This window comes from Rhea pennata, chromosome 19, assembly GCF_028389875.1.
Source record: "Rhea pennata isolate bPtePen1 chromosome 19, bPtePen1.pri, whole genome shotgun sequence".
In the NCBI taxonomy this organism is placed as follows: Eukaryota; Metazoa; Chordata; class Aves; order Rheiformes; family Rheidae; genus Rhea; species Rhea pennata.
Genome location: NC_084681.1, coordinates 5,005,964 through 5,031,434, shown reverse-complemented (window position 1 = coordinate 5,031,434; position 25,471 = coordinate 5,005,964). Strand labels below are relative to the sequence as shown.

The window sequence follows — 25,471 nt, the reverse complement described above, 5'->3', positions numbered from 1 at the left end:
TCTGCAACTGCGAGGGAAGAGCCCAGGCGCTGCAGGACCTGGTGTCCCCTCACTGCTGGGCTGTGCCAGGGGAGCTCGCTCCCCGCTGCATCCCGGTCCTGGTCCCCCCCTCCGCGGCGATTTCCCTCCCTGAGGAAACTCCCCTCTGCTGCTGCCCCAGAGCGTCCCTGTTCCCCAGGGCTGTCCTTGCGCTCACATCTCTCCTCCCCGCCAGCCACCATGTCCCCCTCAAGCCCCATCCTTGTCGTGGCCCCTCACACCTCCTCCTCGCTGTGTCCCCTCACGTCCCCCCATGTCCCCTAACCCCTGTGTCCCCTCATCTCAACACCTTCGTGTCCCCTGATGCCCCCGTGTCCCCTCACGCACCCCCCCGTGTCCCCTCACCCCAACACCCCTGTCCCCTCACACCTCCCCCCATGTCCCCTCATGCCCCCCCGTGTCCCCTCACCCCCTGTGTCCCCTCACCCCAACACCCCTGTCCCCTCACACCTCCCCTCGTGTCCCCTCACGCCCCTCGTGTCTCCTCACCCCCCGTGACCCCTCACACCTCCCGTGTCCCCTCACGCCCCATGTCCCCTCAACCCCCCCGTGTCCCCTCGCCCCCCCGTGTCCCCTCACACCCCCCGTGTCCCCTCACCCCCGTGTCCCCTCAACCCCCCCGTATCCCCCCCCGTGTCCCCTCACACCCCCCAGTGTCCCCTCACGCCCCTCGTGTCCCCTCACCCCCCGTGACCCCTCACCTCAACCCCCCCCGTGTCCCCTCACACCTCGTGTCCCCTCAACCCCCCCGTGTCCCCCCCCGTGTCCCCTCGCCCCCCCGCGTCCCCTCACACCTCCCCCGTGTCCCCTCGCCCCCCCGTGTCCCCTCACACCCCCCCGTGTCCCCTCACCCCCCGCGTCCCCTCACACCTCCCCCGTGTCCCCTCGCCCCCCCGTGTCCCCTCACACCTCCCCCGTGTCCCCTCGCCCCCCCGTGTCCCCTCACGCCCCTCGTGTCCCCTCACCCCCCGTGACCCCTCACCTCAACCCCCCCCCCGTGTCCCCTCACACCTCGTGTCCCCTCAACCCCCCCGTGTCCCCCCCCGTGTCCCCTCGCCCCCCCGTGTCCCCTCACACCCCCCCGTGTCCCCTCACCCCCCGCGTCCCCTCACACCCCCCCGTGTCCCCTCACCCCCCGCGTCCCCTCACACCCCCCCCTCGCGCCGTCTCTCCCCTCAGCGCGGCGCCCCCCTGCGGCGGCCCCGCCCCGCCCCGCCGGAGCGCGGGCTCCCCCCGCCCCCCCCGCCCCATTGTTCTCCCTCGCTCGCTGCCTCCGCGCTGCCGCCGCCGCCGCCGCCGCCCCGGCTCAAGGCGCGGGCGATCATGGCTGCTGCGGCCGCGGCCGCCTCGCCGGCCTCCCGCTGACGCCCGCGATGGAGCCGGCCGGCCTGCTGCGGTTCCTGCGGAGGCTCAAGGAGGTTTTCGACGTGTGCGACGAGGATGCGGACGGCTTCATCCGGGTGGAGCACTTCGTCGCGCTGGGGCTGCAGTTCGGCCAGGGCGAGGAGGTGAGCGGGGCGCCTGGGGGCGGCCCCCGTCCCTCGGGGGGGCCCCGCCGGGGCGGCCCCGCGCCCCCGTCCCTCGGGGGGGCCGCGGAGCCCTCCCGGGGCGGCCCCCGTCCCCCGGGGGGGCCCCGCCGGGGCGGCCCCGCGCCCCCGTCCCCCGGGGGGGCCTGGAGGTTCCGCAGGGTGCCCGGAGCCCCCCAGGCAGCCCTGCCACCCGCCCCCCTTAGGGCAGCCCCGACCCCTCTTCCCTCAGGCCCCCCAGGCTGGTGCGTTCCCGGGCCTGTGCCCCCTCCCGGGCCGTGATCTCCCCCCCACACACACACCGGCTCCTGGAGGCTGCTTTGGGCCTCGGCGAGGCGTTTTTGTTCCCCGAAAGCGCGTTGTTTTTCCCCGTCGCGGCTGGGCTGCGTCCGAAGGGGGTGACGGGGCTGGCGGGGAGCGAAGCCGCGGGGCGAGGCGCCCTGCCTGCCTCGGCCTGCCCGGCGGCAGAAACACGGGGCGCCGCGGGGGCGCCGCGGGGGAGCGCGGCGGCTCCGGTCCGGGCTCGGCGCGGAGCCTCCGGGCGGGGGGCCGGGAGCGAGGCCCCGCGCAGCCCGGCGGCGGCACAGCGCCGTCCCCGCGGCCGCAGTAAGCCGGAGCGGGGCTCAGGCCGGTGCCTGGGAGGCCGATGACACGCGCTGGGCGTGAAGGGCTGTAGCTCCGGCCGAGCGGAGCGGACGAGAAACCCTCGCTTTGCCTGGAAGACCTCTCGGGACACCGCGCTTAGCTGCTTGGTGCTTCACAAGGTGCCTCGGGAGCTGAGGGGTCTGCACAAGGGCGGGTGTCAGAAAGCCGATCTGAGGACTGGAAGTTCAGACCTCTTAAAGAGCGATAAAACAACACGAGACGCCTGTGAAGAGATAGGTTTTATAAAGGGATGCCAAGCCGGCAGCAACACCAGGCTGAATTCACAGTAATTGTCAGAGCAAATTACTCATTTTTGGCTCATCACTGGTAGTGAAACACAGCTTGCGAATGAAATCAGAAGACCAGGAGGCAGAAGGCTTATTGCTTGCAGATATTCAGAGGTCTGTTGAACGTTTTCTTAATGAGAAGCTAGAGTTACTTGTTTTAACCAGCAAAATAAAGAGGAGAAATGAGTAATAGCAGAGAGCTTTATGGATTTCTGGTTTTACATGTCTCTTATTAAGTTGTATAGTTTTGTATAAACTCACGGAGGGTATTTGCATCAGGATTGCTTTTTGCCCTACTGCATTTGTTGGAGGTAGATCGGTGGCTTGCTCTCGCAGCCCTGAGAAGGGTTGCTGAAATTCCCTGGGCTGTTTCGCAGCAAAACAGCTTTGATGATCACAGTAATTTTTTTTTTTTTTTTTGGGGGGGGGGTCTTACAAGTCAGTAAGATTTTGAGAGAAGAGCAGATTTTGTAAGATCTATGGAAGTATTCACAAGGTGATCTCATAAGCTTGGAGTGAATTGGAGTACACTGGAAAATGCTTAAACAGAACAGGGACAAAGAGGAAACTGGGCAGCCTCAATAACGATGGCAGTAGAAAAGAGTCAGTTGCAAGCTGTGGTATCTAGATTTCAAGAAGTGCTTAGCTTACTGGGTAGGTATCAGAGAAATCACCAGTGATGAGAAATTCGTCCTTTTGCATTTTCTTCAGTAGTTTCAACAGTGTCAAAACAGGATATTTCTGCATTAGACCATACTTGATTTAACTGAAAACCACCTGTACGTTTAAACATGCTGTACTCTCCAGCCTGATCTAGCTCAACGCCCTTTACATTCAAGAGAAATCTTTCTTTTGGCATCAGTGAAAGACTGAGTGACCCTTACATGCAAGTTTTTTGCCGCTTCTGTTTGTGTCATTTGCCTGGCCACAGGAAAGATCTATTTTGCAGCATTGTGGCCTGAATAATTTTGATACTCATTAGCAGTAGCCCTAGGTCCTGTTTATGAAATGAGACAGTTTAGTTGTGCCAGCCTGATACACAGACTTTGATCTCTTGTTTACCTTCCTGGAGCCAGAGCCATCCAAAATTTAGAGTCTGTAAATTCTTCATATCCACTTCGCTTGGGTTGTGTAGGGCATTTGGCCCTTTCTGCTTTTTCTTTCCTTTTTTTTTTCTGCTGTGCATTTGTGTGTGTGCATGTGTGGTCAAAGTGATGAAATTTATCATTCCTGAATGATTAGCAACTGTCTGAAAACTGCCCCAAGGCAAAATGTTGCAGCAAGGCAGCAGCTTTCTATCTGAGCAAAACCCCCCTCACCTGCAGATTCAAAAATAATAAAAATGAACATATCTAGTTAACGTTTTTTTTTTTTTTTTACTATTTTACTTTTTTACTACTCTAGTAGGCTTTTGAGTCCTGTTTCCAGTAATATGACTGCTTTGCTCTTTTTCTTTAAGACCCCATCATCACCATTGTACCTCGTTCCCATCTGCCTTTCTCATGCGCACTGAAATCCTCTTGCTGCTGCACAGTCGCTGAGATCCCAGAGCAGAGGACTAACATTTGTCTCAGAGCAGCTCTTCAGGTCTGTTGCTTCAGCTGTGGAAACACTTTTAGCAAGTTTGCTTTTATGCTGTAGAGTTGTTGTTGTTGCGCTTTTAACATTGGACCAACCCAAAATGATTTTGTCTTTTTGCCCACTGCCGTTAAGGAGCTTGGAGTTGTGATCTTGTCTGTTCAGGACTTGGTTCTTAGCACTGATTCTGCAGCAACCCCAGACTTCAGCTGTGCCAGTACAACCGCAGAGAGAAGGACATCCATCCCTGCCCTGCAGTGTGTGTAGCTCGATCGGAGGCAGAAATGTTTTGGACTGTGGTAATTTGGCAGAGCCAGGAGCAGAATCAGCTCACTGAATTCCTGCTTTGGTACCCGAAGTATCAGCAGACCCGGCCAGCTGTTGGGCCCTGCTGGTCTGCAACAAGTAGCTGTGGAACTTCTCATATTTCTAAGCACTTTGGCGTTTTGACCTGTGTTCATCCCACCTGATCTGTCTGACTATAGGTGCTTAACTGGCCAGTCTAAATCTTTCTCTGGTGTCGTTAATGAGCAGTCAAATACCGAGAGGGTGTAACAGGTCTATAGGATCAACTTCATCCTTCAGAGGGGCCTCTTTATCTCTGCTGACAACAGAAGCACCCAGCTGAGACGTTTCCTTCGGTGTTTAAAAGTAGCGGGCTGGCTCAGGCCCTGCTTTTCTGCAGCTGTCTGCTGTTTGTGGGGAAATGTGAAGAAAGACGTGAAGACCTGTTTCCTAAGCGACATGGCTGCGTGGTATGTAGTCGCTAGCTAAAGAAACACTTCACATGGCGAGCGACTCTTGGCACTTCCCAGCACAATCTGGTCTCCTTTCGCTGGGAAGATACCACGCTAGCAGTCGGTGTGTCTCGAAGCATCGTGAGCGGCGTGCCGTGCTCGGCGAGCCCCGGTTCTGGCGGTGGATTGTGTGAACGTGTATTTCAGGGTAGTGCCAGCTGATGTTTCATTATACCAGGTTCTGTTTAAACTCTACGTTCCATTTTCAGCAACAAGTAAAATATGCTAAACATGTTGACTGTTTCTTTCTGAGAGATGTAATCACCTGTTAGAAGGATACAGACCATTCAGGTGCTTAGACAAAAATCTTAATTGTGGTAAGATCAATAAATGCTCATCAGCTTGAAGCAATATCCCATCTGAGAGGGAACCTGAGCATCTAATGAAACCTATAGATGGATATCAGCTACTCCTGTGAGTGGATAATAACTTTCACTTGAGATCAGTGGTTTGCTGGTGCTGTAGAACAGAAGTAGCTGAGAATGAGTTCACGCATTCCACGTGAACCGAGAAACCATTCTGGCTAAAAGAAACTATTAGATTTTAGTTGCTTCTATTTGGTGAATATCCGCATCCTGGGCTGTAGTTAAAGGTATCATCCTCGGCTGCTGCTAAGTAGTACATCAGGACTACTGCCTGTGTTTCAAGACAGTCCTAACAACCTTGCTCCATCTGACTTGCTCTCGGGTATCTCCTAGGGACACCTGATGGAGTCAGGATCTAAATACAGCCCTTTTGTTGGGACTGCTCTGTAGCTGGTCTCTGCTGTGAAGAGCAGGAATGTAATTTCACTGCGTAACAACCTGGAATCTTTCTGAATGGTCTGGGTGAATTTCGGCTTCCCCCAGCTGTGGTGGTGCGGTTCAGAGTTGCACCACAGAGCTGAATGGACTCGCTGCAGATTTCCATCAGTGTGCATGATGGCAGAGATGGTTCATTGCCTCTTGCTAGTGTGTGATGTACCCTGGCCTCACCTGCATGCACGGAGAAAAAAGACTTTGGCACTGAGACATTAAAGGAAGAGTGTTAGACCATGACAAAGTGATACTGCTATTCTCAGGATGGAGGTAGAGAAGAGTTATGGCTTTTTTCTTCTCTACTTTTCCTGGAAATAATTGCTATAGGAACAAATACAATACTTGCCCAGGTGTAATGAGGATACAAAGAGCACTCCTATGTGACAGTGCTCTCTGGGAAACAGCGAAGCTGCTGCACATTTATACTCCTCGAAACTAATTTGCTAATGACCCAGTTATTTCATACAACTTAGAATGACTTGGAAAAAATGCAGTTCTGAAATGGTACAGTTAGGGTACTTGGGAGATTATGGATTAATAAAGGTATGGTGGCTTAGCCTTCCTAATTCAATGCAAACTAGCAATGCAGTATGTTTAAAATAGGCTCTTGGTATATCCTGAAATGAAGCATATATTTCCAAACACCTGACATAAAGAAAGCTTATTACTCACTGTTAATGAAACGTTTTCTGTGGCATTGTTATGAAAAGAGAAGCTGTAAGTTTGTTATGTAATAGATTCGCATTTCTGTGGTAAGAAATCTGAGAGGATGATACATGTATCATTAAGAATTGATTGTTGCTGTATTTTGGGATACAAGCCAGTGATCAGCAATAGTGAGTTCTTGTTAAAGGCTAAAGGAATGACAAACGATTTTAACAGTAATTCTTGGTGCTTTTATTTAAATGACCTGTGTTTTAGAGCTGCCTCAGAGATGACTTTTAGTGTAGCTACAGTGGTATTGTATTGTTGTATGATTAAATGCAAAAGTAAAGGAAAAAAAGTTAGTATGTGGATCAGTTAGTATATGAATCGGGCAGAGGAAAGATAGTATTGCATCCACTCTGTACAGCATTGAAGGTGATGTGCATGATTAGTGAAGATAAAGCATTCAGCCTCTTAGCAGGACTGGATATTCTCTATGTAAAATTTCCTTCTTTTTTTTTCTCCCCATGCCTGATTCTCCATGCTGTTAAGTTGTAAAATTGGTATTCTTTGGCTGTGACATGCCTGCATGTTCTCCAGAAATTTGTTCTTGCAAATCCTGGGGAGGATTTCAGATTTCTAGAACATCCTTATTTTCTTCCTCTAATATGATTAAGCTCTGAGAAGTGAGTTATGCAAAACTGCTGCAAGGAAGGGTGAGCCTTGGAAAGAAGGGACAAACCAATGCTCTACAGTATTTCTGGAGACGGTCCCCAATATAAATTTCTGAATTGCTTTGTTACTGGCAGTTTAGCACAATTCATTGATACTCTGCAATTGCGCTTTTCTAGCAACAAAGTGGATACAAAATCAATTGCCTTATGATGTTTAGAGAAGTAAATAGGATTTTGTTATTCACTGTGCAATTGACAATATTGTTTTCTGTTTAATTTTATCTCATTCTAATGCTAACGTTCACAAGTGTTTTATAATCCTGGGTTTTTACTTTGTAAGATAACAAAACTAAATCAGAGTGTCTGCTCAAGAGCTGGAAATGAATTCTAACCATTCCTAAAATATGCAGTACTTCGGGAGGCATGCGTGATCTCAGACCTAGATACCTGTGTATGCTGCTGAATAAATATCCCTCAGTGCACTGAACGCAGTTAACTCGGTGCAGGGTGTGATTGAGTAGATGGATGATAACGGGAAGCATCGGGCACAATCACTAGTACAGTAACATACGGTTTCACAACAGCAGGGTGAATGTAAAAAAGCACTATGTAATACATCTTAGTTCCTTTCTAATCAAGATATAACTAAAGGGCCTTACTTGGAGAAAATGCAAGTGTTTTCATGTAACTATGAATGTTATTTTCATGTTTTGAGTGCAGTTAAACCCCCAAATAATATGGCTCCTTCCTAAGCCTCGAGTCCTATTCGGTACTGCAACATGCTCTGCTTTAAACTGAGTGACAGCAGTGAACTGCGAGGTCAAAATAATGCAGAGGAAACAGGATCAAAGACTGGGACATGGACCTGGGGAAAAAAGATGTAGTCTTTACATTTTAAAACTACTTTGATGATTTACTTTTGGTATAGCCATGATGGCATTAGGGTGTTACAGGATCAAGTGAAAAGCTTGGAGATGCTACAGACCGTCTCTTTTAGGTTTCCTGAAATCTGAAAGAAAGATACCCGAATTGTCTGTTCCAGGGTAGATAGACTGTTAGCCTGGTGGGATGAAGAGTTTCAACCAAAGTATTCTGGTGTCATTCCATCTACCTCCTGATGAACTGACCCTCTGATGGGATCCAGATGGCTTCGGGATATTCTTTCTCAATGACGCTTCTGTTGTTATGATAAAAAACCCAAACAAATTCGCGGATGCAAACAGCTTTGTCCATATGTTTCCAGGGTATTAATAGATTTGAGAAACTATCCCAAAGTATTGTTGAATTCACTGTTTGTGTAGCAAGTGACTCAGCTGAAGTGAATCAGTTGAACATATTTTACCCCATTAAACCACATGATGTTAGGATACAGTAGCTGATATCAAGTCAGAAGGTGAAATGCCACAAAGATGTCAACGCAGAAGCAATTTGTCGTTGTTGATACTTACCCTTTTCTTCCTGTGCAATAGTGTATTCTGTCAACAGTAAGTAGTGTAAAATCTTCCAGTAATGGCACTAAGGCCACATATTTCAGTGTTATCCACTGTTTGGAACAGTAGACAGCTGCAGGACTCTCATTAGAAGAATTTAATTGCAGGAGCCTCCTGTGTGCTGGATATGTCTGGTATTGTGTGCAAATACAATAGCGTCTGCTTGGAAGCTGGCTGCAGGCAGCTGAGGAATGCAGCGTGCTCCGGAGGTGGGGGGTGCTCGTGAAAGGGAAGGGGGTGTACTAAGAGAAAAATTTTGCTGCCATTCCTCACTGGGACTTCTAGCAGCATCAGTGGGAGCTGTTTTGGTAGAGTTTGGCCCAAGCAGGCCTGATGCCATTGAAATCAGGGATGCAACTCTTGCTGGGGAATAGGGATTTGACCACAGGATTTGCCAGTTTCCAGTTGCCTCTTTCCATTTACATAAATGTCCCTTTTAAATGTTCGTGTCCCTTGGACAGCTTGGGGAAGCTGGTGACATGGATGCCTTTTGCTTTTGCTATCTGTCACAGAGTACCTGGGTCACCTGTTTCCACAAGGGGCCCATGGCGATATCCCACCTCTCTTTGAGTAGAGCACTGAGAGCGCGTGATGGACCGCATCCTGGTAGTAAAGACTAGATCCTTGCTGGTTCTTTTGTCCGATTGTTTTTCATACCCACATGTGACAGGTCAGTGGTATGCAACAGACCTTCTTTGCATCTAGCCTATACGATAGGAGCCTATAATAGACGATAGCCTATAAAAGAGCCTATAAAAGACGATAGGAGCCTATAATGACTCCATCTAGGCATTCTGCTCTTGAGGCCTCTGGTTGGTTGTTGGGTAGGTTGGCCAAGATGGCACCTGCTGTGTTCAGTGGTATATCTTGCCATGCAATCCAGCCGTAGGCTTGTTGACAGCCTCCTCAGGCTGGCCTCATGTTGGCTTGCTGGGTCAGCCTATTTGACACTTCAGGGTAATGAGGCTGATGTGTGGGAGCGGGAGCCAAGCAGCCTTGTATCACATAAGGGTGTATTTTATGGGAGCATAATTTTTATATAGTGCTATTTCAGGCTTCATGCAGTCTCCATAACAATCGGCATATAACCTTGAGCTTTATTCCAGATGCATGCACTGCTGGCTCCAGTTGTGCCTGGGCACAGACTGCTAATTCGATGGACCAATTCTGTCCAAAGCAGAGTTGCACTCAGTGAATTGAGGGACAGCCCTGAGCAGCGACTTTGACACAGGTCTCTGGACTTCAGGGGTTGGTAGAAGTGCTGTACTGAGCTAGGGCACTGACTTGGGAATTCAGTCTGAAGCATGTGTATAATAACAATTGGATCTTGGAATTGTACCGTTCTTCAGGTGTGTGCACAACAACTTTAAGTGACGTATGCTCCCATGGTGCAGTAAATTGTTGTTTGTCAGTAGTCAGCATCTTGGATAGCTTTGCAGAACACTAGTGGAGTTTTGCATCTGTTACTAGAGAGGGGTCTCAGGGAAATACACTGCTGAAGAACTGCTGTACTAGCTATATTGGGGGAAACCTAGTGCTCCTGGGAGAGCTAAAGGTAATGCAATGTCCAGAGTGCTCTGGAGCAGTATGCTCACTTTGATCTAAAAAAGAACTGCAAAGTTTGATAGTGTTTCTTCTTTTGTGAATGCCTGACTGCAGGAGTTTTGCCACCACTTTCATTGTGAAAACCCATTGTAGACCAAGCTATCCCAATTCAGAGTATCCTAACTCTGCCACAGATACACTCTGTAAGCTTCGGTAACTCATTTCACAACCTCGAACTTCTGTGTCCACCCTGTTGTTAAAAGCGTAATTTTTTAATGGTAGGAAGTATGTGAATTTTTTATGAATCTGTGCAGAAAGCTGGAGTAGCTTTCAGCAATAGCTTAAGAAGGAACACAAGAACTGTAGGATTTTGGCTCGTGAGTATTTGTTTCTTTGGCTATTGCTTTCCACAGAGTGGGGTCAGAGTTGCCTGATCATTCCTTTTGTGCCTGGTCTTGAGCAAATGAAGTTTCTGACTGCAGTCAGACATCAGTGAAACGTGAATTTTAGCCTCCAGTGTGAAGAGTGAATTGAGTGTTTCATCCTTCATTTCTCTTTAGGATTGTTTGAAAATAGAAAATTGAGGAGTGATTTGTGACACCTCTTGAAAGGGGCTTTGAAAATGCCAGTTTTGCTCTTCTTACTGAGCAATTTCAAGGCATGGAAGTTTCCCCTGGGGAAAGCTGTGTCCTGCCTTCTTACCTGGGATGTGCATGTCCTTTGCCAAGTGCAAGCTCTTCTGCTCAGTTGGCCACGTTTACTGGAAAGTGCTGTGATATTTGCACTTGATCAGACAGTCCAATATGTCTTGCTTAGAGAATGAGATTGGTATGAACAGGCTGTTGTTGAAAACCATCATTTGTGAATGTCTAAATTTGTTTTTTGCCTCTTACTGGCAGTGGTGTGTGAAGCAGGTATAATGTCATAAATTATGTATGTCAGGCACTAGAATGCAAAATCCAACTCTTACAGCTAAGGCGATGGACAGATGTAACCAGAAAAGTAATTAATGTATGACAGACATGTTCCTCGAGAAGGATAAACTTCAGAGAGAATTAGAAAGGAGAAGGCTCAATGATCCACTGTTTTTAATTAGCTGGAACAAAGTCAGTGTCATTGTCAGTGTCAGGCAGTGTCATTGATGTTGGAGTTTGTGGGAATCCTGCCACCTTCAGTGATGTGTTTTTATTTTCCTCTTCTCAAATCCCAAATTCTCAAATACTGTACCAAAATATAACAAGTCAATGTGGCAATTGCTTGAAGTGAATTGAGGTGAACACATCCATATCTGACAACTTCATTCCTGGGTGACAGATTACCATCTTTATCAATAATCTGCCACCTCACATCTGTTCCTCATAGTCAACTTGCTAGCTGACTCTGCTGTTAACCGAGAGCATTTCTGGGTATCTGTCAGCCAGACTGGAAGAATGGCTCTAACCAAGCCTGTGATATCTTTCAAATGACACATGAACGCAAAGATTGTGCAGTGAATTTGGCATATGTCAAGTTGCTGGCCTGGTGAGAATGCTGGCAGATATGTAGATCATTTGTTTCTTAATTCAGGGAATTACCCAAGCAACCTCAACAAAGGTAAAATATTTGTGAATTGCTTTAACTTAGTTAAAAGTGCAGGGCACAGGTTGTTTTTTCTTTGTAAGCAGACCCATGCAATTTCTCTTGCTGTATTTTTCTTGTACTACTGTAAAAGAAACTTCTCAATAATCGATTTCTTTTCTCCGTGATCTTCTCAATACATTTCCAGAAGCTTGACAAGTATGGTGTGCAGAGGCATCCCCCCGACTTGTGCTCAGTGTGCGCGAGCGATGCTCCTTGTGGAGCAGCTGGCGGAGCTTTGTGATCTTCTGCGGGAGCCATTCCTTCGGGGCGGTCACGCAGGACGCTCGGCGCTTTGGAGCGCGCTTGGCCGGATCGCCGTTCTCTGTCTGCTGCCTGGGGACACCCAATGCTGAGGAGGAGGAGGAGGAGGAGCCGCGGGCGATGTGTAATAGGGATATTTAACACGTCAAAACCAATGATGCCTCAAGGGACGCAACCTGAGTGGGGGGACTGTAATCACCGCTTTCATTCTGCACCAGAGCTCTCCAGCCCTGCCTGGGCTGCCTGTTACTGCTAAAGACTATTTAAAGTAGTGCGTTGTGTTCTGGCCTCCCTGTATTTCTCTCCCTGTTTACTCCTTCCTTCGTCAGGGACAGCCACAGTTTGGGGCTCATCCTCGCCTGTGCTCTGTGACGGGTGGCTCCTGTTAATTTAAGCAAGCCTGGTCGCAGGAATGAACCTTTGAAAAACTTTCCTCCTTCAGGAGCTCATGAGACTGTTCATGATATCAGCTATGTCACAGGGTATCAGATGGGAGGAAGGGAGAGGCTATCAGAAGAATAAATTTTGATTGATTCCAATTTAAATATAACCCCCCAAACTGGTTGTTATATTAGATGCTTATCTAATTCCACTGAAAGTCAGTGATTTCAAAAAGCCCAGGTCATTCTTAAAAATGGGATTTTTATTTCCCAGGTACAGGAGAGGCTCATGAAATTTTTGCTTTGTTCCCGGGAGAAAGCTCGGGAGGTCCCCGGCCATATAACACATTGATCTCAGCAGAGCAATTTTTCCCACTACTGGAACTGGCTGTTGTGCTTTCTGTTATTAATGAGGGAGTTATTGCTCACTTTAAGTGAGGTTTCCATGATATTTCCTACTTGGCACTTCAGAGACTGTTATTAAAGAGCTAATTTGATTCCTGTGAAGATTTCTGTAAAATCGCTGTTAAATGGGTCACTACATACCAGATAAACAGTCTCAGCACCACTTCTTGGGAACAGCAAGGAAGTCAGGCTTGGTGTGATGCTGAGCTGTGTGTCAGCCACTGCTTGACAGAAATGCCACACACAATTTCTAAATATTCGCCTTTGTTCAACCAATATTATCAAAATAAAAACCACCAGGTTTTTAGAGCTGGATTAGTAGATTGAGGTCAGGGGCTGTAAATGAGTGTGACTCAACTGTGTGAATAAATCAGTTCACTTGATTGAAGGATGAATTTACACTTCCAAAGCTTTTAACAGGTAATGAATATTCACGGTCTGCCACATGCTAGGAGGTCTGAAATGGAGGCTTGGATTCATGCAGCCTTGGCTCTTGCTCAGCAAATGTTGTTTCTTACAAAAGCAGTGTCTTAGAGTCATAGATAGCAGTGCTGCTGTGATCCTTTTTTTATTTTATTTTATTTTTTTTTGTCTTTACTGTTGCTGGTAGGAGCACAGAGGTGTACAGTGCTACACTAACTGCTGCCTCTAGAAGACACATTTCATCTTGCTGTATTAATGCTCAGGGTGCATCATCCTCTTTGCTCCATTTGTAGGCACTGAAAGGAGTCACGCAAGTGTCAGTGGAGGGGATCTGAACTCTCCCTCTGGCTCGCAGAAGGCTGTGGGAGCAGTTTCACGCCCAGGCTCTGTAGGCAGAGGGGTAGCAGCAGACTCCTTTTCCCTTCTGAGGGGAGATGCTCAGCTCTTCTGAAACTCAATTCTCTTAGAAACATCTTGTTCAGGACACTCAAAACTGCAAATGACTCCTGAAGAGCATCCATAAACCCAGGATTTTGTCTCCTCTTGAGTGAAGAAAGATCTCCTGTGTATGAGTCAAGTTATGTGCTCTTCAGAGTCAGAGGGACTTTGGTCTGAGCTGCGTTGTACAGCTCTAGGCCCTTTGGCACAAACACAAGGCAAATAAGAAGCGATAAGCCCACGTTGTTTCTGGGGAAAACCATCCCACAGACAGTTTTTTGCTGTCTTGCAAGAGAGATTACCTTTAATTTTGGTCAACTGCAAGGCAGTTCTCTGACCTGGAAATGTGTGCGATCACAAGAAGTGTTTGGTGGGATATTCATCAGCTGAGCTCATCCCAAAGACGACAGTTCTCCTGGCTGCTTATGATCAGATACAAGCTTCGAGGTGGTAAAAACCTGCATGAATGAGAGTCCTGACATGGGGCTGCGTGGCAGAGTCCATCCTCATGCAGCAGGTGGACAAGGAAGTCGGCAAAGCTTCCTGGGCTCTGCCGAGTGACTCGGCAACCTGCATTAATTTGTAATCTGCTGCTGCTTTTTGGAATAGCATTCACGAGAATGGCAGGGAGGAGAGATGAAGACACTGATGCAAGGATACCCAAGTTAAGAATAGCCTATAGCTTGGCTGAGAAAGAAGGCATTTAGTTTTGTTAGTTTATTTTTGCTTGCAGTAGAGGTCTCTTGCCAATATCGGTTGTGGAATTAATTTAAAAATCTGAGTTCAAGGTAGCTGGATAAGTGAAAAGGATTTGGCAGCACTGTGAAAATCTTTAATCAAAAAAGGCCTTTCCAACACCCCAGCAGAGTTCACCTCAGTACAGCCGTTCTCTGCCTTGCATGTGCCAAGACTGAACTGTAGCTGGTGATAAAGTCGGAGATGACAGGGCTAAACTGGAGTATGTCTGACTTAGCAGTAAATTGCATTAGCCTGCCACTGCAACTTAGCACGTGGCCCCAGGAGTGCTGATAATGGTCAACACTTTCTGGAGTGGGAAAAATATGAGAAATGTTATTTGTTATCAAAGCGGAGCTGACGATACATGCACAGCCAGGAGTTTCAGATGTTTCACCAATAACCAATATTATGGTGCTATAATTCCAGAGTCCCTGATGCTGGTAAGCTTGGTGAGAAGCCAGATTGCTAGTGCTGAAAATCAGCCAATCCAAGTTTTTTTTTTTTTTTTTTTTAAGTGTTAGGTTTCTTAAAGAAGAGGGAGGGGGAATCTCTTCTACAAGAGCGTTGTTACAGCAAAATCAGGTGCAACAGTTACAAGTGTGTGTAAGTAAAGTCAGACACTGATGCCAATGGCCATCTGGCTAGGGGCAGAGTTTACACCACTGAAAAAGGCAATGAATGAGGGGTGCAAAATACTAGGCTTCAGTTGCACCAACCGCTTAGGTGTGTTCTTAAATCCTAGTGCAGTTCGTCTGGTCTGTGTGTATGAAGATAAAAGCTTTAATGTGTTCTGCTGAACAGGAGTGGAGTTGAGTAAAAGGCTCAAGTTGAGTGTGTATAACAGTGATTTGTTGAACTTAAGCCTTAATTTTTTTTCAAGAAGCCCCATATGATGTGGTGTCATTTGATATCCATTTTAATGGGATTCTCTAGAAATCACTCTGAAAACACAAGGGATGTCAAAATGACAGCCTTCTAGTGTTTTAACTCTGCCATTGAATTCCACAGCTGAAATACATTTCATTATTAAATTCTACAAGCAGAGTAGGAATTCATCATTTCCATTCACTGCCACAAGGCTTTTCCAGAAGGAAGGTTAATTTATTGTTTGATTCGGTTTTATTATCTGTAAGAAGAGCTACGCAGTAGAAGAATCTGCCGAGTGGTTGTGAAATTTTTAACATGTTTAGGGCTGTACTAGACCCTGTCTGTCAGCAATGCTGAGATGTTGTGAAAGCAGTCTTCCCAAGCGATAGCGTGGTGTTCCCGATGAGCCAAGGGCCACCTCTTCCAGAGAGGAGCTCTAAGCATATAGCAGGCTAGGAAGTGGAAAATGCGCAACCAGAAACTGCTGAGCACAGACAGAGGATTTGAAGCTGCAAAATTTTGAGCCGGCACTTAAGCACGTGCTTGGCTGTGTGCATGGATAGCCTTTGACTTCAGCAGGGCTGCTGGTGGCCTGTTCCTGAAAATGGTCCCGTTCAACAGCTGGCAGTAGGTAAAACCACGCTTGCGCTCGCATACGTGCTCCGCGGCTGTGCCCAGCTGGGGCCGGGCTGCTCGGCTTTCCAGCAAAGCAAGCTGCTGAGTGGCAGAGCAGGGCCGGGAAGGAAATTAGCTTGCTGATCAAGATGTTCCGAAGTTTGTATTTTCAAGGCAGCTTTGAGTCAACGCTTTGAGATAAGGCAGACTAAATGATGAGACAAAATATTCTGACAACCTACTTCATCTAGAAACAAACTCTCTCTGTTCCTTGGCAGTGATTTCTGATAGACTGGGAGCTTTTATTGCCAACAGCCCAATGCTGGCCACTGTGATTCAAGCCATCAACTCCTCTTGTTTGATGTAAAACGTTCAAATATATAAATAGAATAGAAGCAAGTGTAAAGATAGGAGTCATCTCTTAGAAAAAAATTTTGAAATTTTAAATTGCTCTTTTACTTTACTACAGATCTCTAAAATTCACCTAGGTCACTAATAGAAGTGAGAAAGCTCATATGCCACAGATTAAAATACGTAAAAGAAGCCTTTTGATGCAGGTACCCTCCATCTACGGTTTGCAATTAAATCTGACCTTTTAAAATAACCCAGGTGCAGAAAAGATGCTTGAGTGCACTATACCTAAGAGGAGCTTCGTGCACGCTTCCTGGTTTTCTGAGAGCTCTGCTCTTCACAGCGAAGAGCAGTCAGGGTAATCAGAACAACTGAGGAAAAGGAAGACATAGGCATGAATTTTCTGCAGGCTCACCCAAGTGTATGGGTTGCCTGCATTACTTTCTTAGTCAAGTCCTGTGGATTTAAGGGCAGAGACCTAAGACACTGAGTAATCTTACTGGTATCTGTGCAACTGTTAACACGCTTAATGGAAAACACATGCTAAACCTGTTGCTGATCTTTTCCTTCATGTTTTGTTTCCTCTCCTGTCTATTTTCTATTCTTGTTTCAGTCTCTTTTTTCTCCTTTGCTACCTACAGCCATATTTTGAGGCCTTTGGTAAGATCTATGTGCTGTCTTTCTTGCAGGGACAGCAGTCTTTCTGGTGGCTGTTGGCTTGCTCGCTTCTGCCCCTCTATCTTTCATACCTAGTGTCCTGAAAGTATGCCCCATTCCCTCTCAGCAGGGCTAAAGGCAAGCTGCAAGAGTGTAAGCGGGAACAGGAATGCGACATCGGTGTCAAAGCTGTGTTTTATACTGCAATGTGTTCAGTGGGGGAGGTTGTTCTTGGTGTTGACATGAATTATATTCAAAATAAAATGCCTTAGTGTTAAAGTGCTACAGTGACAGATTTTTTTTTTTTTTTTGTACCCATGGTTGGTATTTGACAGGGTATAATCTGAGAGAGGAAACTGCCCCAAAGGAGCTACAATGCAATAATGTTTCTGCCATACATTAATGTCAGATGAGCAAAAGCTAGTAATAAAATAAGGTAGTTGAAAAGAATCTTTCAGCTGAAGAAAAATTACATCATCATACAATGAGTTTGTTTAGATAACGTGGCAGAGTGTGGTTTTCAGCTAAAACTGGTGGAGCTTCACAGAGACCTGGGAGCAGGGCTGGAAGGCTTTTCCCCACCAGTCTGCTTTTGTTCCTGGACTCCCACTGAATATGACAACAGCTCCTGATCAAAAAGCCAGCGCTCCTCTTGATAGCTTCAGCTAAAGGGGAACTGTCACAATTCATCGGGGCGTGCTGTTTCTGAGCTCCCAGTTCAGTGCCTGTCTTCTACTGGGCTTCAGAGGGAGGACAGATCCTGGAGAGGAAAAGTGTGCACAGCTTTGTTTGTCAAGACCTTGGGAAAAAAAAAAAAAAAAAAACAAACTACCATCTACAGAGCCTTCTCTTGAACTGGGGCCCTATCTGCATGTTGGATAATCTGTGGGTTGGAAACCAAACAGCGTATGTGATTCCATCAAACTGGATTATAGTAGGAGGATTAACAATGAAATAAACAGGTTCCTATTCCCTACTTGAAGGTCTGTCAACATATTTTGACAGTTTGGTGCAGTGATGTATTAGTCAGCACAACAGCATGTATTATCTGAAAATGTCATATCTTCATCTGTCAGGAAATTAGCCAAGTTACCTATAACTCTCATGACCCATATTGTCTTTTTAAGTAGCTTTTTTTTTTATAAGTAGTTTCCCCATCCCATCCCATCCTCTTCCTAAATCAAAGAGTTGAGAAGAGACTAAGGTACCCTCCCTGGTGTCTATTCAGTGTGTTTGACTTTGATTTTAAAAGTATGGGACGGACTCTGAAAACGATCAGTCCTGACACTTTCAAAACAGCTAAAGGGCAGTCAGCAGAAATGCTAATGGGTGGGTTGTAGTGAACACAAAAAGGAGAAGGATGGAAATACTGTCTGAAAGGATGTCGGCACATTTCTCTGAAGTACTGAATGCAAAAGACTAATGAGGCCAAACATGAGTGTGACCGTTTCACATATTGTAGATGTCTTTTTGAAGAGCTTTACAGTTTTTACTGATGACAAGTGTAATTTGTAGCCTCTACAGACTGCTTAGAGACAGGCCGTCTTGTTTCTACTTTAATTCCTTGCTCAGGACAGGAAGAACAAAAACTTGTTCCTAGCTCAGATTTACGTTTTTACGGAAAAAAGTAGATGTGGTGTCTATGGCTGCGAAGGAAGATACAGTTCTGATCTTACCTGAGACTCATAATTATCTGAACTGGGCTCAGCCCAACTTGGACCAAAATGCCTGTGAGCTCTGAATCGAAACTTTTAAATGCAAACAGAGCATTTATTTAACTCTTCTCAGTGTCTTTGTCTTTGTGGCAGGATTTCATTCATCTTTTCAAACAAAATCAAAAGATGTTTCATCTTAGGCTGACTAACTTTGGTCTTCACTGCTGAAAATCCCAGAAGCTTCAAGCTGCTCTTTGTTAGCATAAAAGAGAGAACGATGAGAACTTGTCTATCCTCTGACACTCTAGAGAACACTGGAAATGTAAATAAAGGAAAACGGAGGATCTAATGACCTAGTGGAAAACCACCTGGAAAAATTTACTGTTTCTTTCTGTATGTTATTAACCGAGCAAATTCTATTTAGTATTTTTATTCTGTTAGATCTGTCCTTCAAGGGTCTATCTCTGTTCTCCATTACTCTAGCACTGGTGTAACTGTCTGAGCTTTAATGAAATTCTGATTGATGCCACTCTGAGATTGGACTAGGACCTGTAGTGGTTCCGTTAAAAGAAGCTGTGGCAGTTTATGCTTAAAGCGCAGGAGCCCTATTGCCAAAGCAGTTATGTAACATTTATACAGATGAAACAAGGAGATGATTAATAAACACCCTTCCAAATACTTACAGGTTTCTTCAGATTTCTCCATAGAGATGCAGGTCTGAAGAGCCATTGTGAAAAATTACCAGTTTTTCTGTCAGACCAGGAATTTTCCCCTTTTGTGCATAGATGACACCAGCCCGACTAAGCATTACCCTGCTGTGTAGAAGTGCTCATGCCCTGCAGATCTGCCCAGCCCCAGCAGAAGTGGCCTCACGGAAGGAGAGTAGTAGAAGGCAGTTTGTGTCGGCTGCTCTTTGGGAACCTGTAGTAATCAGCATCACTTAGGTCACCTTCTCCCTGACTGTGGATCCAAAGCTTTACTTCGTTCCTGCTCATGTTTTTCTGGCTGTGTGTGGAAGTAGCAGAGCCAAAGGAGAGCAGATCCATGGACCGTTTTCCAAAGTAAGCCCAGGCTGCTTCCTTCTGTCCTATGGGAGCACCAGATGCACCCTGCAAAGCACTGAGCATATGGACTTCAGTGCCATGGGGTGGGAAGTTGATAGTGCCATACTAGCGTCACTTCTGAAAGAGCTTTTCCATGCATATCGCAACTCACTGGTTGTCCACAGACTACTAGTGTAAAACCAGTTGAGCAGTAATGGTGAGTGGGAGCGCTCACGTTACTGATCCCTCACATCCACCAGAAGAGCCGATCACATCTGGCTAAGGGACAGTGGCAGACAGTTAACTGTGGTCTGTCCGTACTGGCACAGTATTCTGACTCGCATTGGCGGTTCAGTGCTTTAGTGATATACAGCACTTGCATGGCTGGGTGTTTTATTTTTTTTTCTAGTTTTGAGAGTGGATACTTTGCATTAGTTTCATGGGCTTGGTGTTGCTGAGCCCTGTTTGTGCTCAGGTTCACGGTGCCCCATGCTTAAAGTCCTTTTTTGGTCCATTTTGTTTGTGAAGTGAAGTGAAAAATGATAAGCAGCATTTTCAGTGGTTTTCTTTTTTTTGTTAATCTGTGCTATATCTTGACATAGTGTAAATTTTCTTCTTTAGAAGAGCAGGAGTAGTACGTTGGTACAGTAGTTTTGTCACTGAGCTGCACTGGCTGCAGATGCTATCAGCTCAGCAATCGGGATGTAACACAAGTTTACATTGTGGGTGGGAAGTGGAACCAGCTTTACAATATGCTGAGAGGATCTGATGAATGATTCTATGCAATAATAGTGCAAAGTGGGATGTTTTATTACTGCCAAATGACCTTCTGAATATTGTATTCTCCTTGGGTTCTTATGCTTCACCCTTTCATTATTTCCTCTGAATAAGCCATGAGTTTACAATATCCTGTGCTTCTGCTTGCGTGTCTTATTTCCAAATCTTGCAAAAGGCAAAATCCACATCAGTGCTGAGCCCATAAGCTGGGCACACAGCTTGCACTGGACAGTCCAGATGCTGTTCTGGACACTGGTCTAGTGTTTTGGGTAAGTAAGAGCCATTAACTCTAGCATGCAACGTGATCCTCTAGAGAGACTCTGTTGAGCACCTGATGGGATCAAAGCTCACATGGATTTTCAGGAGCCTATAAAATGACAACACAGATCTGATCAGCCTCAAGACCAGTGGTAGCGTATGCTGTATCATATAAGCCATAGTATGCTTATTGAATGCCTTGGATGTATGAAATTAAACCAAATTTTATCATGTCAGCATATCTGACTGAATTGTTCAAGGTTTCCTGTGTGTAGCTGAACATGCTTTCTTGTGAATGGAAGAGTACCAAGACCTGCAAATATGAGGGGATAATCCACAAACTTCAGATCAGGAGAAGTATAGTGCAGCTTACCCCACACAGCCCAACCATGTCCTGGGCTGAAGTAGGTGTAAATGCCATCTGCTGAGCAGGACATTTAGTGCTGCAGCACTGACTGTGCTCTATGGCGATAGGGTAACAACCGATTTTCTTGCTCTTTCTTATCCTAACTAGGATCAGCTCTAGCATTTGATGTAATTGCACAGAGTGTTAGGAGTTTTGCTATTGTGTTTCAGATCGCAGTCTAGCGGATGGCTGGAGGAGATCTGCCTGTCTAGCCTGATTCCTTTCTCTGTGCTCTGTTTCTCCATCAGGGCATCTTCAGGTGCAAGAGGAGGATTTAAGTGTGAAATATATCTGTGTCAGCTTTAATGAATTCTCATAATTAATTTGCTCTTGCTGTGTCTGCCTGTCTCTCTGCAATAACCTGAAGTCAACATCAGTGTTACTATATGAGGTAGCTAAAATCATCAGGTGAAATCCGAGTATTATGTCTGCTTGCAAATTGTTCCCATGTACCATATAAATTTAGCTCTGTGACTTAGCAAAATGTGCTGTATGTGCTGGGACCATTAATCTAAATAAACGAATTATATTGCTTTTATCACTTTTCCTAGTGTTTTGTAGGAAGCCTTTTGCTCTTATGTAGCACCTCTTTTGCAAGAACCAGAATATGCTGTAGTTAACTGGGGATGGGAAGTGGGGGCACGTGTTTTTGCCAATGCACCAGAACTTGTGATAGGACCCTGTGACTCAAATCTGAGCCCTGGGATAACAGACCAGCAGAGGAAGACAGCTTACGTACAGGAATGTGATGTTACATCGGTTTCAGCAGAAAGGTTTGAAGGTTTGGGCTGGCGAGGCAGAGGACAACATACAAGGTTTATTTTATTTTATTTTATTTCTTTTTTTAATCCAGTTTTACAGCTCATGTAGGGTACTTTTTCTAGCTAAATGAATGGGGACTGGATTCTTGTTACTGAATTAGCAGCAGTGTAAGTTTGACCTGATAGCAGGGAGGTGTCCTACGTGAGTTAACTGACAGCTAGATTTCATCTTGTGTCGGAGCTTTCTTTAGGCTGATTCATGCCCATTCCTGGCTTATCCTTAAACTGAAATACTCCCTTCGTGCACATCATGCATGTATATTTAGGCCATGTTAAATTTTTGTAAATGGACTACCACCAGTCCATTAGGGAGCTCAGGGTGGCTAACGGAGCAGTGTTATAACCAGGTGTTTATTGGCAGCTGAGAGCTGCTACCCAGTCTGTCAGCCAGGCTGAAGAAACAGTTTCTCCATCCCTCTCTCCTCCTCTTTCCCTGTGCTGGTTATTTTTAGAGTCTCTTCATCTCTGCATGTCTGTTGTTAGAGCTGTCAGTGTTGTAGCAGATGAGAGAGCAGGCCGAAGAGGTACAAACCAGCCAGGCTTGATGCTTCTAGTAGGTTTTATGTAACACTGTATAAGGCACTCGGTTCTTTTCATATGGCCATAGTATGTGCCAGATACTCACTGTGGTATTATTCAGGGCCCTGAAGCAGAATAAGATTTGATCTGATTTTTCAGTATTGAGTTTCTTTTCACTCTGGACCTACTTTGAGAATAGATCGAGGGGCAGAGAAGGACTTGCATGACCTCTCAGAGGTTTTGGATTGCAGAAATTGCTGCAAGTACTTGTTTTAATAGATACAGACCCTTGCATGCAGACACATACCATTCATTGCTGTAGTGTCTAACCATCTCAATCTCTGTGTACTTATTTTCACTGTCCTGGGAATTTGGGGAGTGGACACATTTCACCCACGTCTTCTGAAAGCTGAGCTACTCTTCTAAGAACTGATGCTAATTTTGCATGGAAGAAGGAGCTGGGGTGTGTGTGTCTGTGTGCGCCATCCCAAACCATTTCAACACAGAATTAGCCTTACTAATTACCTGCCCTCCTTTCTTAATTGAGTATTTACCTAACATCTGACCTCCTTTAATGTACTGCTACACTGTGAGCTGGCTTCCCCTTGGAGTTCAATCTGCAGCTCTTTATTCAGGCAGCACTCCCTTCATACTAGTTATACTCACGCTGGAGCAGGGCCAACAGCTCCTATCCAGGCTAAGCCATGGCCTTTTAGCCAAGAACCGGATTTTTTTCCATCCTTGTCATTAGACATTTCATGTGCAACTTGAGAGTTTTGCTTTGCTGAGGACAACACTATGGGATCTCAAGTGACTGTTCCAGGCCACAAAAAAGCATTACAAACAGAGGCTTTTCAAGCTGGAGAGTCTGAAACCAGAGTCTGGTTCTGGAAGAACCTGTTTCTACAGAGTAGCTATAGCTGGAGATACTGCTTTTCCTCCCCCAGAGAAAGGAGCCGTCTGTGGGAGGCAGTACAAACACCCCATTTGTTGAGTCCCCCAGATGTCCCTCAGTTCAAATGGGTTTAAACTTACACCACACACACGTAAAAATATCTCCTCTCCTATTTTTTCTTGCCATCTACATAGTAGATAGCAGCGGTAGTCTGGACAAATAGTCTTTTTCTGTAGATGACAGAGGCTTGTTGGTAAATCCAGCTTGGATAAGAAGAAGAAACATCAGGATTTATATAGGAAACTCTTACACTCTGGAGATTTTTTTTCCAGTGTCACATGCTCCAGGAGCTGGGATCACCCTGCTGTATGGATGCTTGTCTGCTTCAGAGAGGCTGTGCTAGTGCAAATGAGATCTGACTGCAATTGCACGTTGCATTTCTGTGTCTTTTAGGACAAGCTGCCCCCACTTCCCTTCCCATCCCTTTGCCCTGAAAGCTTTAGAGTCTCACTCTCCCTCCAGGGGCAGCTTTATGGCATTATGCAATTTTTGCTGGTCATCACTTCTGAAGAGAAGTTGCTGATGTTGCTGCAGTTTGAGTGATAAAGAAGGAAGAGCCTCGGGCACTAAATGCCTCTGCTGTGTTTGCACACCTCCACGGATGAGCACTTGCTGTATGCAGCTTAAACTATCATGAAAGGGTAACAGGAAGAGTGATTTTTGGAGAATATTATCATATTGTGTTCTTCTCCAAGCAGATAATTTATTCAAGGAGTGACAGATTGTCTAGTCTGTCTGAGACACTAGCCTGCAACTCAGGTCTAGCTGTGGCTGCCACAGATTCCCCTTGCTGTCAATATGTAGAGTATCCATGCATAAAATGAACAGTCAGACCACATCTTAGAGGTGCTGTGTTAGATTTAAATGGCCAGGATGGGAAACCTTACTGATGTCTGCGCCTGATCCACAGATACTCCTGAGGCTTTGATCTGCAAGGCTTGAATTCAGCACCTTATATTAGCACTAAATTTATATTTTTAAATTAAAGGTCCATGTAGTACAAACAGTAAAATATTATTGGCCCACACAGTGGACTTTTTTTGAGCAAGTATAGGCATTCCTGTTTGAATCAGCTGAGTATTTAGTCCTAGAATACAGGCACAGAATAGCCTTTCTTATCTGATTTTCAGGCAGAATTACTCTGAAAATCAGGTACACTAGAAAAAAAATTACTTAGAGCTAATGCAGGAAGAATTGAATTTGTCTGTGTTATAGGGAAAAGTTTTTCTAGTACCGAGAAAAACAACACAAAATCATGAGCAAAGAAACAGTTTTGCAGAGTCTGACGCTGAAAAAGTGAATCTGCAGTTTGCAGTTTCTTCCCAATACAGGGCAAAACTTCTGGCAGAGCTTCACAGAACTGCTGATCTCTGTCAAATGTCTTAGTAAGTCTCACGTCTCCTGCTGAGTGCTGCCGCTTGTGAGAAGCCTGGCCAAGGGTGAAAAGGGCTTGCTGTTAATTGCTTTATCCTCGCTACTGATCCTGCACGCTGACCAGAAGGTATTCGGGTCAATGAAAAGGTTCCTGTTGACTTCCTCAAGCTCTGGCTGCGTGCCACACTGGCCTGCATGAGGCTGTGCCTGTGGTACCGTGCATCTGTCCTGGCTGTTTGCCTCTCCCTGGCTCTGAGGCCTCATGGAGATGGCTCGTCTGCCCAGCGCCCCCCAGCTGGGCAGTCAAGCCTTGGCGGGGGGTCTTAATCCATCAGAGGTTTGGCTGTCTTGCCTGGTGCTGACACTGAAGGAGCTGGTGGGGTGGGCAGCACTTGCTTAGTTCCCTAACCCATGGCATCCTCCGCAGTGAGCAGACCTGCAGGAACCCCATGGTTTTGTGCAGCTTTAGGCCAAGTTCACGGCTGGAAGGTTTTTCAGAGAAAAGCTCAGCAGCTTGCTTTAAGCCCAGCACTTGTAATTCATCCTCCTGAGTTCTTTGTTCTCCCTGACTCTGTAAAATTGAGAGCAGTTGGGACACAAATATTACCTTCTAATATCTCTTCCCTTTTTATGAATGTTACCTTCTGTTTTGTTGGCATGAAGATTGACCTTCAACATTCAGTGTGCACCATGCTGCTGCTAAGATTCTTCTTTTGTTTAATTATTATTTGTTCATTTATACCGCAGACAAAGCAAGTCCCCGGGCAGCAGCCGCTAGAAGACTGCAGTCTTGCCAGTGCTATCTGCAAGCGTGGCAGTAATTCAGTTATTGCAGCTTTCCGTAATTCTCACCAGTGTAGCAGTGTAAATAAACAAGGAGCAGCG

At 46.1% G+C, this 25,471-nt stretch overlaps 1 protein-coding gene across 3 annotated transcripts in view; it reads left to right on the top strand.

The window, feature by feature from the left end:
• Positions 1–1,403: 1,403 nt before the first annotated feature.
• The window catches only part of RAB11FIP4 (RAB11 family interacting protein 4), a 118,145-nt gene continuing 94,077 nt past the window's right edge, over positions 1,404–25,471 (top strand). For all 3 annotated transcript variants that reach the window (XM_062591530.1, XM_062591529.1, XM_062591528.1), the window contains exon 1: positions 1,404–1,547. In XM_062591530.1, coding sequence (XP_062447514.1) covers positions 1,413–1,547 — 135 coding nt within the window. In that variant the 5' untranslated portion in view covers positions 1,404–1,412. The remainder of the gene's footprint in view (positions 1,548–25,471) is intronic.